This window comes from Miniopterus schreibersii (genome assembly GCF_964146895.1).
Source record: "Miniopterus schreibersii genome assembly, chromosome: X".
Classification (NCBI taxonomy): Eukaryota; Metazoa; Chordata; class Mammalia; order Chiroptera; family Miniopteridae; genus Miniopterus; species Miniopterus schreibersii.
The window spans coordinates 50786992-50802340 of NC_138104.1; the positions used below are offsets into that span (position 1 = coordinate 50786992).

Sequence of the window (15349 nt, forward strand, 5' to 3'; positions counted from 1 at the left end):
GAAAGGTTGAAATTTCCTTAAAGACAGGTTTATTTTTATTACTCATGTCTCAAAGTTATAACCATTTGAATATTTCAGTCCTTTTTAATATTCATTCTAAGTATGATATACAGTGTTCATTCAAATGTTATCAAATAGTGGCACTACTTTATAGTTACTAATTTTGCAACCCATTTATTTTACAATGACAAGCACATTTTTTTCCCTACTCAAACCATGAAATTACTGGCCTTGGTACGTTTAATGAGATAACAGGACATATTTCCAAGAGAGCATTGTTCTAGTACAGGCATACGTCCTTTTATTGCACTTCACTTTATTGTGCTTCACAGATGTAGTGTTTTTTACAAATTGAAGGTTTGTGACAACCCCAAGTCAAGCAAGTCTATTGATACCATATTCCAACAGCATTTGTTCACTTCTTGTATCTATGTCACATTTTGATAATTCATTATCATTTGTTATGGTGATCTGTGATCAGTGATCTTTGATGCTACTATAGTAATTGTCTTGGGACCCCACGAACTGCGCCCAGATAAGACAGCACACTTAATAAATGTTGTGTATGTTCTGACTGCTCCATCGACCAGCCATACCCATGTCCCTCTCTCTCTCTTCGGGTCTCACTATCCCCTGAGATACGATATTGAAACTAACCCAATTAATAACTCTACAATAGCCTCTGAGTGTTCAAGTAAGAGGGTCACACATCTCTCACTTTAAATCAAAGCTAGAAAGGCATGTTGAAAGCAGTGATAGGCTGAAAACTAGGCCTCTTGCACCAAAAGTTGAGTTGTAAATGCAAAGGAAAAATTATTGAAGGAAATTGAAAGTATTACTCTAGCCCTAGCTGGTTTAGCTCAGTGGTTAGAGCATCAGTCCTCAGACTAAAGGGTCCTGAGTTTGATTCCAGCCACAGGGACATAACTCAGTTGCAGCCTTGATCTCTGGCCCCCTTGGGGCCTGTGTGGGAGGCAACCAATCGATGTGTCTCTCTCTGATGGATGTTTTTTCTCTCTCCTTTCCACTTTTTCTGAAAAGCAATGGAAAAAATATCCTTTGGTGAGGATTAATAAATAAAAAAAAATAAAAGTGCTATTCCAGTGAAAAAGAATGGTAAGAAAGCAAAACAATCTTAGTGCTGCTATGCAGAATGTTAGATCAAACCAAGCACAACATTCCCTTAAGACAAACCCTAATCCAGAGCAAGGCCCTAACTCTCATCAACTCTTTGAAGGCTGAGAGAGGTGAGGAAGTTGCAGGAGAAAAGTTTGGAGTTAGCAGAGGTGGGTCATGTTTAAAGAAAGCTGTCTCCATGACATAAGAGCATAAGGTGAAGCAGCAAATGCTGATGTAGAAGCTGCAGCAAGTTATCCAGATCAAGCTAAGATAATAAATGAAAGTGGCTACACTAAATAACAGATTTTCAATGTAGACTAAACAGCCTTATGTTGGAAGATACCATCTAAGAATTTCATATATAAAGTCTATGCTTGGCTTAAAAGGACAGGCTCTTGTATTAGGGGCCAATGCAGCTGGTGACTTTAAGTTGAAGCCAATGCTCGTTTACCATTCCAAAAATCCTAGGGCGTTTAAGAATTATGCTGAATGTACTCTGCCTGTGCTTTATAAATGGAACATAGGCTGGATGACAGCACATCTGTTTATGACGTAGCTTACTGAATATATTTTTTCTTTTTCTTTTTTGTATTTTTATTTTTTTCTTTTCATTAAATGTATTGGGGTGACAATGGATAATAGGAACATATAGGTTTCAGGTGTGGGTTTCTATGTTACAAGATCTGTATATTGCTCTGTGTGCCCACCACCCAAAGTCATAGCTTCTCTTGTCACCATATATTAAGACCCCCTTCACCCCCTACCCCTCACCCCCTTCCCACTGGCCACCACCACACTGCTGTTTGTGTCCACGAGTCTCAGTTTTATATCCCACATATGAGTGAAATCGTTCTTGGCTTTTTCTGACTGACTTACTTCACTTAGCATAATATTCTCAAGGTCCATTCGTGTTGTCACAAATGGCAGTATTTCATCTTTTCTTATGGCTGAGTAGTATTCCAGTGTATATATGTATCCAGTCCTCTTTATATAATCCTCTATCACAGGACACTTTGGTTGTTTCCATGTCTTGGCCACCATAAATAATGCTGCAATGAAAATAGGGGTGCATATATCTTTGCAAATACATGTTTTCAAGTTTTTCGGGTATATACCCAGGAGAGGCACTGCTGAGTCGTATGGTAGCTTTATTCTTAATTTTTTGAGGAATCACCAGACTGCTTTGCATAGTGGTTGTACCATCTACATTCCCACCAGCAGTGAATGAGGGAGCCCTTTCCTCCACAACCTCTCCAACACCTGTTATTGCTTGTCTTGCTGATAATAGCCACTCTAACAGGTGTGAGGTGGTAACTCATTGTAGTTTTGATTTGCATTTCCCTAATTGCTAATGAGGTTGAACATCTTTTCATATATCTATTGGCTGTTCATATGTCTTGGGCGAGGTGTTTGTTCAGGTCCTCAGCCCACTTTCTGATTGGGTTGTTTGTTTGGTGTTGAGTTTTATGAGTTCTTTAAATACTTTGGAAATTGAACCTTTGTCGGAGTTATTGTTTGCAAATATCATCTCCCATCTGCTTGGCTGTCTCTTTGGTTTGTTGTCATTTTCTTTTACTGTGCAGAAGTTTTTAGTTTGATATAGTGCCATTCATTTATTTTTGCCTTTACTTCCCTTGCCTTTGGGGTCAAGATCATAAAATGTTCTCTACGACCAAGGTCCATAAGTTTGGTACCTATGTTTTCTTCTGTGTAACTTATTGTTTAGGGTCTCACATTTAGGTCTTTGATTCATTTTGAGTTAGTTTTTGTATATGGGGACAAACTGTAATCCAGTTTCATTCTTTTGCATGTGCCTCTCCAATTTTCCCAGTACCATTTATTGAAGAGACTATCTTTACTCCATTGTGTGTTTCTGGCTCCTTTGTGAAAAATTATCTGCCCATACACATGTGGTTTTATATCTGGGCTGTCTATTCTGTTCCACTGATCTATGTGTGCGTTTCTTGCCAATACCATGCTGTTTTGATTATTGTAGCTCTGTAGTATAATTTGAAGTCAGGCAGTGTGATACCTCCAGCTTCGTTCTTTTTTCTCAGGATTGCTTTGGCTATTCAGGGCCTTTCGTGGTTCCATACAAATCTGATTTCTTATTCTATTTCTTTTTAAAATGACATTGGTATTTTGATGAGGATTGCATTAAATCTGTATAGTGCTTTGGGTAATGTGGCCATTTTAACTATGTTGATTCTCCCAATCCATGGACACAGGATATTTTTCCATTTTGTTGTGTCTTTTTCAGTCTCTTTTAATAATGCTTTGTAGTTTTGAGTATATAAGTCTTTCAAGTTCTTTGTTAAGTTTATTCCTAGGTATTTTACTCTTTTGGTTGCAATTGCAAAAGGAATTTTTTTTTCATTTCTTTTTCTGAAGTTTTGATGTTAATATACAGGAGGGCAATGGATTTTTGTACATTGATTTTGTATCCTGCAACTTTACTGTATTTCTTTATTGTTTCTAATAGCTTTTTGGTGGAGTCTTTAGGGTTTTCAATATACAGAATCATGTCATCTGCAAAGAGTGACAGTTTTACTTCTTCCTTCCCTATTTGGATGCCTTTTATTTCTTTCTCTTGCTTTATTGCTCTGGCTGAGACTTCCAGCACTATGTTGAATAAGAGTGGTGAGAGTGGACATCCTTGTTTTGTTCCTGATCTTAGAGGAAAAGGTTTCAGTTTCTCACTATTATGATATTAGCTGAGGGTTTATCATATATGACCTTTATTATGCTAAGACACTTTCTACCTATTCCTATTTTATTGAGTGTTTTAATCATAAATGGATATTATATTTTATCAAATGCTTTTTCGGCATCTATTGAGATCATATGATTTTTATCCTTTCTTTTGTTAATGTGGTGTATTACATTGATTTATGTATGTTGAACCATCCTTGTGGCCCTAGAATGAACCACACTTCATTGTGATGTATTATTTTTCTGATGTACTGCCGTATTCGATTTGCTGGTATTTTGTTTAAGATTTTTGGATCTGTATTCACCAGAGATATTGGTCTGTAGTTTTCTTTTTTTGTGTTATCCTTGCCAGGTTTTCATTTCTCCCTTTAGCTCTGTGAGTAGTTGCTTTATATATTTCAGTGCTCCATGGTTGGGTGCATATATATTAAGAAGTGTTATGTTTTCTTGATGTAGTGTCCCCTTCATCACTATAGAGTGTCTATCTTTGTCTCTTGTTATCTTTGTTGTTTTGAAATCTACTTTGTCAAATATGACTACCGCTGCTTTTCAGTGGATGTTATTTGCTTGCAGAATCATTTTCCACCCTTTTATTTTGAATCTACCTTTGTCTTTGCAGCTTAGATGTGTCTCTTGTAGGCAACATATCATTGGATTTTGGTTTTTGATCCACTCTGCTACTCGATGCCTCTTTATTGGTGAATTCAGACCATTTACATTTAGGGTAATTCTTGATGTATGAGGATTTCCTGTGGCCATTTTATTTTTTGTTTTCTGGTAGCACTGTGCCTTCATTGGTTCTTTTCCTTTGTACTTCTTTCTGTTGTTTTTGTTTGGTGGTGTTTCATACTTCTTTCTTCTGTGTCTTCTTTTTTTAAGCTAAGTGTCCTGATTTGGGGATTTTTGTGTGTGGTTACCATCAGGCTTATAAAACATAAAGTTGCAAATATACAATAGTGTTGTTTTTTTTCTTTCGAGCGCACTTGATGTTCATCCTCCTTTGCCAGTTCAGACCTTTAGCCCCTTCCCCTTTATGTTTTTGTTGTCACAAATTATCCCTGTTTGTGCTCTAAGTTTTTTGGTGATCTTACTCGTAGTGCTGTAACCTTATGTTCTTTGTTTCAGGTAGAATAACTCCCTTAGGTATTTCCTGCAATTGAGGTTTTCTGGTGATAAAAATCTCTCAGCTTCTGTGTGTCTGGGAAACTCTTTATTTCTCCTTTATAATTAAAGGATAATTTTGCTGGATATGTTATTCGTGGCTAGTTATTTCTCTTTCAGATGTTTGAATATTTGGTTCCACTCTCTTCCAGCTTGTAGAGTTTGTGCTGAGAAGTCGGATGAAATCCTGATGGGTTTTCCTTTGTAGATCACTTCTTTCTTTTTCCTGGTTGCTTTGAGAATTTTTTCTTTGTCATTAATTTTTGACACTTTTAATACCATATGCCTTGGATAGAGCAGGGCCTCTATGGACTGAGGTAACTAGGTGTTCTGTTTACTTCTTGGATTTGAGGATCTAGTTCTCTCCGTAGGTTTGGGAAGTTCTCATTCACTATTTGTTTGAATAGACCCCCTGTTCCCTTCTCCCTCTCTTCTTCTTCTGGAATGCCTATAATTCTAATATTGCTTTTTCTGATGGAGTCAGATAGTTCTCACAGAGCTTTCATTTTTCTTTATGTTCAGGTTTCTCTCTTCTTCCCTCTGCATCATTTCTAGAGTCTTATCTTCGATATAACTAATTCTTTCCTACATCTGGTTTGCTCAATTTTCTATGCTCAGTAGCTCATTCCTAATCTCCTTAATTTCATGCTTCATTTCCAGGATTTCTGATTGATTCTTTTTTAAAGTTTCAATATCTTTTGTAAATTACTCATTTTGTTCATTGATTTGTTTTCTGAGTGCACTGAATTGGCTGTCTATGTTTTCTCACATCTCATTGGGTATTTTCAGAGCTGCAATTTTGAAATCTCTGTCATTTATATCACATATTTTCATTTTTTTTCTGATCATCCTCATTACCATGGTTATTCATGGTATTTGCTCCTCTCCTTTGTCTATGCATAAATATCCCTTCTATAGAAGCATTTTCTGAAGGGGTCTTTCTACTATTGTCCAGTAGATGGCACCAAATCACAAGATGTTTTTACTTCTGTGATCTCCCAGACTTGACCTCTGAGGCTTCCATAAATCAGTACAGCTGAGCTGCTTGGGGATGAGGCCTGTTTTGCCCTCACAGTAATGGTGACCTGGACCTGGACGTCCATGGGGTCCAATCCCAAGCACCAAACCCAGGGATCAGTCACAGATAAAATGTTCCTCCACCCAACACTGAGGGCAACAGGTGTCGGCAGGGCTCTGTGGTTCAGTTTCTTTGTTAGAAACACACCCACCCAACAGTGGATAGCCAAGTGGCAGAACCCTGAGCTCTGTCAGGTGCCTGCTAACAGTCTGCTGTCTCAGTCACTTTACTCTGCCTGCCCTGCTGGGTGGCCCCCCTGCAGCTCTCTGTTCCTCTGGGCCAAAGGAACCACCTGCTACTGCTAGCTTCTTCCCCTCTCCCAGCCACGGCCACAAACGCCTGGCTTCAAGGCTACATTTGAGGGGCATCTGAGCTCTCTTCCCTTCTCCTCTCCCCACTTATTCACGGTTGCCCACCTTTAGATATTTCAGTGTGCGGGTCTCTCAGGGTGCCTCCATGTTGAGAAAATTCTTTGTTGAATTGTAGTTGGCTTATTTGTTGAAATTTCAGGGGGAGAGGCCAAGGGTATCTCTCATGCTGCCATTGCTCTGATGTCACCCAGATTTTATGAGGTTCTGCTTCTGCTGCATCTCTCCTACCTCTCCTGATGCATCTGACTCTTACTGAATATTTTAAGTCCACTATTGTTTCTCAGAAGATTCTTTTCAAAATATTATTTCTAACTAAAAATGACCCTAGTCACCATAACTCTGACAATGTGCACATTTAATGTTTTCACGCTGGATAACACAATATCCATTCTGTAGCCCATGGATCAAGGAGTAACTTCAAGTCTTATTATTTAAGAAATAGCCCAGCTAGCATGGCTCAGCAGTTGAGCATCAACCTATGATCCAGGAGATCCAGGTTCAATTTCTGGTCAGGGCACATGCTGGGGTTGCAGGTTCAATTCCCAGCAGGGGTGTGCAGGAGGCAGCCGATCAATGACTCTCTCATCATTGATGTTTCTCTCCCTCTCCCTTTCTCTCTATGAAATCAATAAAAAATATTTTTTTTTAAAAGGAATATTTTGTAAGGCTATAGCTGCCATAGTGATTCCTTTGGTGGATGAGGGCAAAGTCAATTGAAAACCTCTGGAAAGAATTCACCATTCTAGATGTCATTAATAATATTCATGATTCAATAGAAGTGGTCAAAATATCAACATTAACAGGAGTTTGAATGTTTATTCCAACCCTCATGGATGTCTTTGAGGGTTTCAAGACTTCAGAGGAGGAAGTAACTACACATTTGGTGCAAATAACTAGAGAACTAGAATTAAAAGTGGAGCCTGAAGATATGATGGGATTGCAACCTCATGATAAAACTGTAATTGATGAGTTACTTCTTATGGATGAGCAAAGAAGTTTGGTTTTTTGTGTGTTTTTTTTATTAATCCTCCCCAAGGATATTTTTTCCATTGATTTTTAGAGTGGAGGAAGGATTTTTAGAGAGGGAGGGGGAGAGAGAGAAACATTAATGTGAGAGACATATAGATTGTTGCCTCCCCCACACGTGCTGACTGGGGCCAAGGATCAATCCTGCAACCCAGGTACATGTCCTTGACATGGAATCGAGCCTGCTACCCTTCGGTGTAGGCCAACACTCTAACCACTGAGACATGACAGCCAGGGCAGAGGTTTCTTGAGATGGAATCTACTCAAGATGTTGTGAATGTTGTTGAAATGGCAACAAAGGATTTAGAATATTACATTAACTTAGTTGATAAAGCAGTGGCAAGGTTTTAGAGGATTGGCTGACTCCAACTTTGAAAGATGTCCTACTGTGAATAAAATGCTATCACAGTATTGTATGCTTTGGAAAAATCGTTCATGAATAATGTGGCAAACTTCACTGTCGTCTTATTTTAAGAAATTGCCACAGCCAACCCCAACCTTCAGCAACTAGCACCCTGATCAGTCAGCAGTCATCAGCATCAAGGCAAGGCCAACAAAGATGACATGCTAAAGGCTCAGATAATGGCTAGCGATAAAATATTTTTAAAATATTTAATTTTAAATTTTTATTTTAGAGAGGAGAAAAAGGAACATTGGTTTGTTGTTCTACTTACTTATGCATTCACTGGTTGGTTCTTGTATGTGCCCTGACCAGATATCAAACCTGAAATGTTGGCGTATCAGGATGACACTCTAACCAACTGAGCTACCCAGCCAGGGCCAGCAATAAAGTTTTTTAAATTAAGATAATATTGTTTTTTAGACATAATGCTATGACACTTAATAGACTTCAGTAGTGTAAACATGCCTTTTAAATGCACTGGAAAACCAAAAAAATTCATGTGACTCACTTTGTTACATTTACTTTATTGTGGCGGTCTGGAACTGAACCTGCAGTACCTTCAAGATAAGGCTGTATTTCATATAAGTAAAAATACTTCAAATGTTTAAGTGTAAATCCTTACCTACATCAGGTAAATTTGGAGATTCCTAAAAGCCACTTATCAGGTAAGTGAATTTTAGAAATATCTAATTTAGCTAATATAAATTCAATTTTCTGAAATTCAATTTTCTCCTTACTTGAGCTGAAACTACTACCTGAGGCTTACTTTACAGCCTTTGACCAAGAAGCAATAAAGCACATATTGTAAATGTTTTCTTCAGTTAATAGCTTATATATAAAATCCAGTGTCATAATGAATTCAGCATCATAAAACCCCAAAGTTGGTATAATTATAGAAAGTCAACAGCAGAGGTCACTGATTGTAAGAGAAAAACTATATTCGACAGATCCTTTCTTTAATATCATAAACATCTCAGATAAATATGTTGAAAAATCTAAAGATCTAATTAAGATAAATGTGCCTCAGGAACTAGGAAGCCAGCTAGTCTTCAAACATCCTAGGAATTCATTTGATAGGATCACTCTTACTTTTGGTGCAATCCTAGGTTCTCTTGGCAGAAGCGAAAAGGACTTAATAATGCAAATTCCAAATATAAACATAAATGGGAGGTAGAAAGTAGTAGGCATAACCAAGATCTGGACATCAAATTTTTGTTCTTCTTTTTATTTATTTATTTTTTTGGGACATCAAATTTTTAACTCAAAGATGACCTAAAATAATTCTGTGATCACTTATTCATGAACTATAATTTCAGCCTACTATAAAGTCAATTTCCAGGTGATAGCCAAATTTTCCTTTCACACTACCTCATATAGAAAAGCTATTTAAGAAGTTGTATAGTATTTTCATTTTAACAACACAAAGGTTAAATAAATACTTTCATTCACAGAAGAAACAAACAAACCTACAATGAAGGTTTCAAATGTACTTTATTTCTCCAATCATGCCATATTTTAATGGGTACACACAGTGCTTTCACTTGGCATCAATTATAAGTTGGTTTTGAAATAATTCATTATTACACCAGCTGGGATGATTACTAATCTCTCCATTCCTTTGGGGTGACTCTGCCAACAGGGGACAGGTTCCATTCTATTCCAATTTGTGTTGCTGTCTGTAAGAATTAAAATGCTGTCAGTTATACATGCATAAACCAGAGCCCACTCTCCCTTACAGACTATTTCTTAAAAGTGACAAAGATATTCTGCTCTATAGGTGAAAAACAAACAAATTCATTGGGATATACTGCCCTCCACATAAGCAAATCGAGTCGCTGTACTAATTCTCTAGAGCAATGTTGTTCAATAGAACTTCCTGATATGAAGCAAATGTTCTGTATCAGCATTGGCCAATACAGTAACCACTACCCACACAGGTTATTAAAATGTGGCTAGTATGACCAAGGAAGTGAATTTTTAATTTTATTTAATTAACTCAAGTTTATATTTCACATTTTATACTACCTCTTCAAAATGTTGCTTCACTCAACCACAACTTATATAGCCAGCTGGTGTGGCTCAGGTGGTTGAGCATTGTCCTATGCACCAAGAAATCACTGGTTCCATTCAAGGTCAGGGAACACTGCCCAAGTTGTGGGCTCGATTCCCAGTAGGGGGTGTGTAGGAGGCAGCCGATCTCATCGATGTTGCTCTCTCTTTTTCCCTCTCCCTTTCTCTCTCTCTAAAAATTCAATAAAAATATACTTAAAAAAATAAAAATAATACGATTAACTTATGTATTTATTATAACTTCAGGACTCCTACTTTTAACCAGCAAGTTCAGTGACTAATAAGTAGACTGTTAGTGTAAGATGTAAAGAAAACTAAAATACTGAAAGCAAGTCACTTTATATCTCATCCATGAGAAATGTTATACTCAGTTCTGAGGGCAGAATTTTAGAAGAAAAACTAATTAGGTGAAGGAAGGTGACCCAAAAGGGTGAAAATCCGGGAAACTATATAACAAAAAAATGATTGATAGAACTAAGGATGTTTAATCTGAAACAGAAGATCCAGGACACATGATAGCAATTTTTCTAACATCCAATGGTTGATACATGTAAATGAGATCAGAATCCCTGTGTTGCAATGGAATGATAGGCAGAATATGAAGGAGGCAGATTTTAACTCAACATATGATCCTTTTAAAACAGCTATACAACACAGAAAGGGCTGCCTTGTGATCCAATAAGCAACGTGTTACTGGAAATGTTAAGAACAGATGGTGGATAAATGCTAAATATTGAAAAATTCCTGCACTGGAAGGGTGATTACATTAGAAAATCTCTAAAGTCCTTCCTAACTAGAAATGTATACTACTGTGTGAAAATATTTTGAATACATGAGCTAAATGGGAATGAAAAACATCTAAGCCAGAAATTATCAATCAATAGTACTTACATATGTCCATGTAGCAACACAGAAAGTGGCTCCACTAGCTAATACAGCATTACCATATTTGTCATGGAAATCAGGTGTCCGTTTCTGGTGGATCTGCCTTGGCATTATTTGCTGAATGCTTCGAACTAGAAGAAAAAATACATACAGAAGCATATCTATGAATTATCAGGAAAAGGGAAATGTATGTAATCGATATTGGCAAACAGGAAAGCCAAGGAAGTTAACTCTATAGTATGCAGTTCAATAAAATGTTAAAACTTACTGTAGCTAAAATTACCATACTTTGAAAGGCATAAAAAATAAAGATGAATTGACAGATGGATGGATATGTGACAAAACAAATACAGCAAAATGTTAATTATAGAATCTATGTTGTGGGTATGTGGATGTTCATTATACAACTGTTCCAACTTTTCTGTATGTCTGAAAGTTTTCATAATAAAACATTGGGGGGAGTGAGGGGAGGTGGGGGCTGGGTGGAGGTGGGCAGGGGAGGGGAACTTGGGGATATGTGTAATAGTGTCAGCAATAAAATTATAGTAAAAAATTGCTCAATGAAAAACGTTGGGGGGAAAAACAAAGAACAGGTGATGTTGACAACATTCTTGACAAATTGGTATTTGTATCACAGCTGGAACTTGGTTCCTATTCATTAATTTGAATATTTATGCCTTAAATTTTCACTAAAGCCTATTCAGCAGTGCTCAACAACTTACAACACAAAAGGGTAAATAAACTAAAAACACTTCAAATTAAAGCACACTAAATGTTCATGACCTTAAAATTGCAAAAAAAGCCCTCCAAAAACTAATCTTGATTTTTAAAATAATTAGTAATGTATACATTACCATGCTAAAGGAAATGGGGTATATGAAAATGTGTAAGACACAGACACACCTCAGGTAAGTTCCAGGTTAGAGAAAGATATTAGGCTTGTAGACACAAATCACTATAAAACAAGTTAGTAGAATGTTAGCTAAGCACTTTGAATAGCAGGTAGGATTTGATTATGTAGATGTGGAAAAGGGGAATCTGAAAAAAAGGCAGAGACAGAAAAGCCCAGTGTACTAGAAAACGAATTACATTTGGTTAAAGGACGAGGTGTACAGACAAGCAATAGGGGGTAAAACTAAAAGGATTATGGAGGGCAACTGTTTTGGTTGAGGTAAAGGTTTTTGAGCAGAATTACCACATTAAAATTTTGCTGTTACTATTATTTTAATAGAGTTTTAAACTGCCTCTGGAGGCACTTAGGAGGCTTGGGAAAGAGCCAAGACTGGAAAATGCATATTCCCAGCTGTTTTAAAATTCCTCTCCAATTTAAGTGGCAGGTTCTTGTTGTTTTAGACCAGGGGTGGGGAACCTTTCTTCTGCCAAGGGCCATTTGGATATTTATAACATCATTCGAGGGCCATACAAAATTATCAACTTAAAAATTAGCTATGAAAAAAGCTCCTAGATTTATTGAATCTCGAGCCCCACAGGCGGTTGCCTTGGTAGAGCCAGACCAAATGATTTCACAGGCCGTATATACGGTCCTCCAGCCGGACATTCCCCACGCGTTTTAGATCCTCAAAAGGTACTTATGTACTAATGGAAAGCATATTAAAGAAACAGCAATCTCGACCATTCACTAGCGCTTAAGAACATAATTGCTTCTGTGTAACACAATATGTTAATTCAGGTTACTTGCCGATTAATGGTTTCTTCTCTTAACTGCCTTAACTTTTTTTTCCACCTTTAATCAGACTTGGATGAGCAAATTTACAAATATTTAACAATATATTCTGCTCTAGAGCAGCTCAAAAGTGAGTTTGTGAATTCCACATTGAAAAAACAATAAAATAAAAAAAAGACAAGCCCCTTTCCTGAGGTACAAGGCCCTACCTGCCCAAAAAGAGCAAAGAAATTAAGATTATCAAACAATTCTGCAACACCTCATGACCTCAACACTCAGATCACCCAAGGGGATTTCTTTAGACTTCTCCTCTGTGACAAGAAATGGATTAATTACTGCTTATTAGTAATCTCATATAATTGTCAAGAACTTTATGAGGTAGGTTCTATTTACTAACCTCCTATTTTACGAAGGAGGAAAATAGGGTTCAGCTTTTTGCCCAATGTGAAAGAGATAATAGATGGGCATTTTGGGTTATGAAAAAAAGTCTGGCAACTACTTTTTGGTTATTGTCCAAGCTGCTGGAGTGTTAAGGAAGCACTTCCAACGGCTCTGTAAACTGAAAATAAAAAGGTAGCTAAGCCCTGCCGGGCGTGGCTCAGCGGTTGAGCCTCGACCTAGGATCCAGGCGATCTGGGTTCATTCCCAGCCAGGGCACATGCCCCGGTTGCGGGCTCCATCCCCAGTCAGGGGCGTGCTGGAGGCAGCTGATCAGTGACTCTCTCATCATTGATGTTTCTATCTCTCTCTCTCTCTCTCCTTTCCTCTCTCTGTAACCAATAAAGATATATTTTAAAAAAAAAGGTAGCTAAAAAAGCTAAATAATTACTTAAGGTCACTTTCATTGGAAAGTGAAAAACAAAACAAAAAACTACTCACTTTACTCAAGGTCACCTTCAATACAATCAATCATGGAAATGACTAGTGCGTTCTAAATACGTAATGCTGGTCTCAAATTTTCCCTGTAACCTCCTAACTTTTACATAGGAAATAATCCACAAATAACAGAAACTGCGGGGCTACCATTTAGGTTGTCTCCCTGCGATGAAACCAGATGATGAGCTATATTTACAGCTTCCTCCATTATGGTTACAGGAATCGGGGAGGAGATTCTTCTATTTGGGGGGGTAAATGTACCCCCAAAGCTAAAATTAACGAAATTACTTGAGGAACAAGAGGTGTCCACCAGGCGTGTTCGTCCCTGAAATCAAAAGTTACTACTGAATAATTAAAAAGCAAGGCTAGATTATGACTCCGGTAACAAAGAGAGCTGTGAACCGTAACAGAAACACTGGGTGATTAAGCTAATGCTAAGGACATCTTCCCAGTCAGTCAGGTAGGAGACTAAGCATTTAGAACTGCAAGGTCGGGATGCAGGTGGAGGGAAAGGGCAGGAGCAACCACGAGGACAAACGGATAAAAGGCACTTGGAGATATTTGATCACATTTTTTGCTCACCTGGGAGACGGCTTAGCGCGTTTTTGGCCAACGGAAACATCGTAAAGCTGAATACAGAACTGCAACAACTGCCGCTGCTGGCTGTTGGAACTTCGTGTCAAATACCCTTGCGAAGAACCCTGAAAAACAAAATGGCTTTTCGCAGGGCACTTTTAACGATATTTAATGAAATCTCGCGAGACCTGTGAAAACCTATAGAAATTGTAACCTCTTCAAAACAAGGAAATATAAAGGCCTTTTGGGAACTGTAGTTTCACGCTTTAGGAGTGACGTACGTTGGTAAGCGCTGAAAAATGAGAGACACCCCTCCCCCAACCTTGAAGCTAGGGTTAGGGCCCTAGAAAGGAGCGCTGTGACACTGATGTTAGACTGTCATCAAAAGCACCAGCTTCGAGATTCGTAGTGTTTTAGAGGCTTGAGCTTGTATCTCGCTCCACACTAGTTCTTTTTGTTTCCCCCAAACTTCCTTCCTTTGATTTTTTGTCTCCTATTACTACATACTAAGTCATTTAACTTTTACTTTTGAAACAATTTCAAATTTAGAGAAAAGTTGCAAGAATAATAAAAAGAATTCGTAATATGTGGATAAATATATGATGAAGCAAGTTTAACAATTTGTTGATTGTAGAAACTTGATGGGTATTCAGAGTAAAATTCTTTCACTTTTTCTTTCTTTTTTGTAAATACTTATCGGAGGATATTTTCCCATTGCTTTTTAGAGAGTGGAAGGGAAGGAGGGGGAGCAAGAGAGAGAGCAAGAGAGAGAGACGGTTCAAATCTGGGTGCCCCTAAGAAGAGAGGAGGGAGGACATCCATGTGAGAGAGATACGTTGATTGGGTGCCTTTGGCACAAGCCGGGACCAGGGGGCCAGGAATCTAACGCAAAACCCCTGGGTGCGCTGGCAGAGGCTCTAACCACTGAACCACACTGGCCAGGGCCAGTTTTTCTTTATGTTTGCATATTTTCATAGTAAAACACTGATGGAGGAGAACTCCTGTATACCCATTACCAATATACAAAACTTGTTAATATTTTGCCACATGTGTTCTCTCAGTATTTTTATTACATATATACATATATATATATACAGGGTGTCCCCCAGAAATGTATACACACTTTAACAGCTGATAGTTCAATTGACGTTTCTTTCTTTTCACATCTAACCCATTGGAATTAATAATTATTCAAAGTATATATACATTTTTGGGGACACCCTGGATAAATATACACATTGTGTGTGTGTGTGTGTGTGTGTGTGTGTGTGTGTGTGTGTGAGAGCTAGGAATATATCTTATGAATAAGTTTTCTGAACCATTTGAGAATAGCTTGCATGCGTGGTGTACTTTTACCCATTAATACATCAAGGTTCATTTCGTAAGAA

At 37.8% G+C, this 15349-nt stretch overlaps 1 protein-coding gene across 1 annotated transcript; it reads right to left on the reverse strand.

The window, feature by feature from the left end:
* Positions 1-9342: 9342 nt before the first annotated feature.
* COX7B (cytochrome c oxidase subunit 7B) lies at positions 9343-14313 on the reverse strand. The gene is made up of 3 exons (XM_081125337.1): positions 13968-14313; positions 10832-10956; positions 9343-9546 (listed from the first exon to the last, which is right to left on the reverse strand). The coding sequence occupies exons 1-3, from the start codon at positions 14005-14007 to the stop codon at positions 9472-9474; spliced, it is 240 nt and encodes a 79-aa protein (XP_080981463.1). The 5' UTR covers positions 14008-14313; the 3' UTR covers positions 9343-9471.
* Between the last annotated feature and the right edge of the window lie 1036 nt (positions 14314-15349).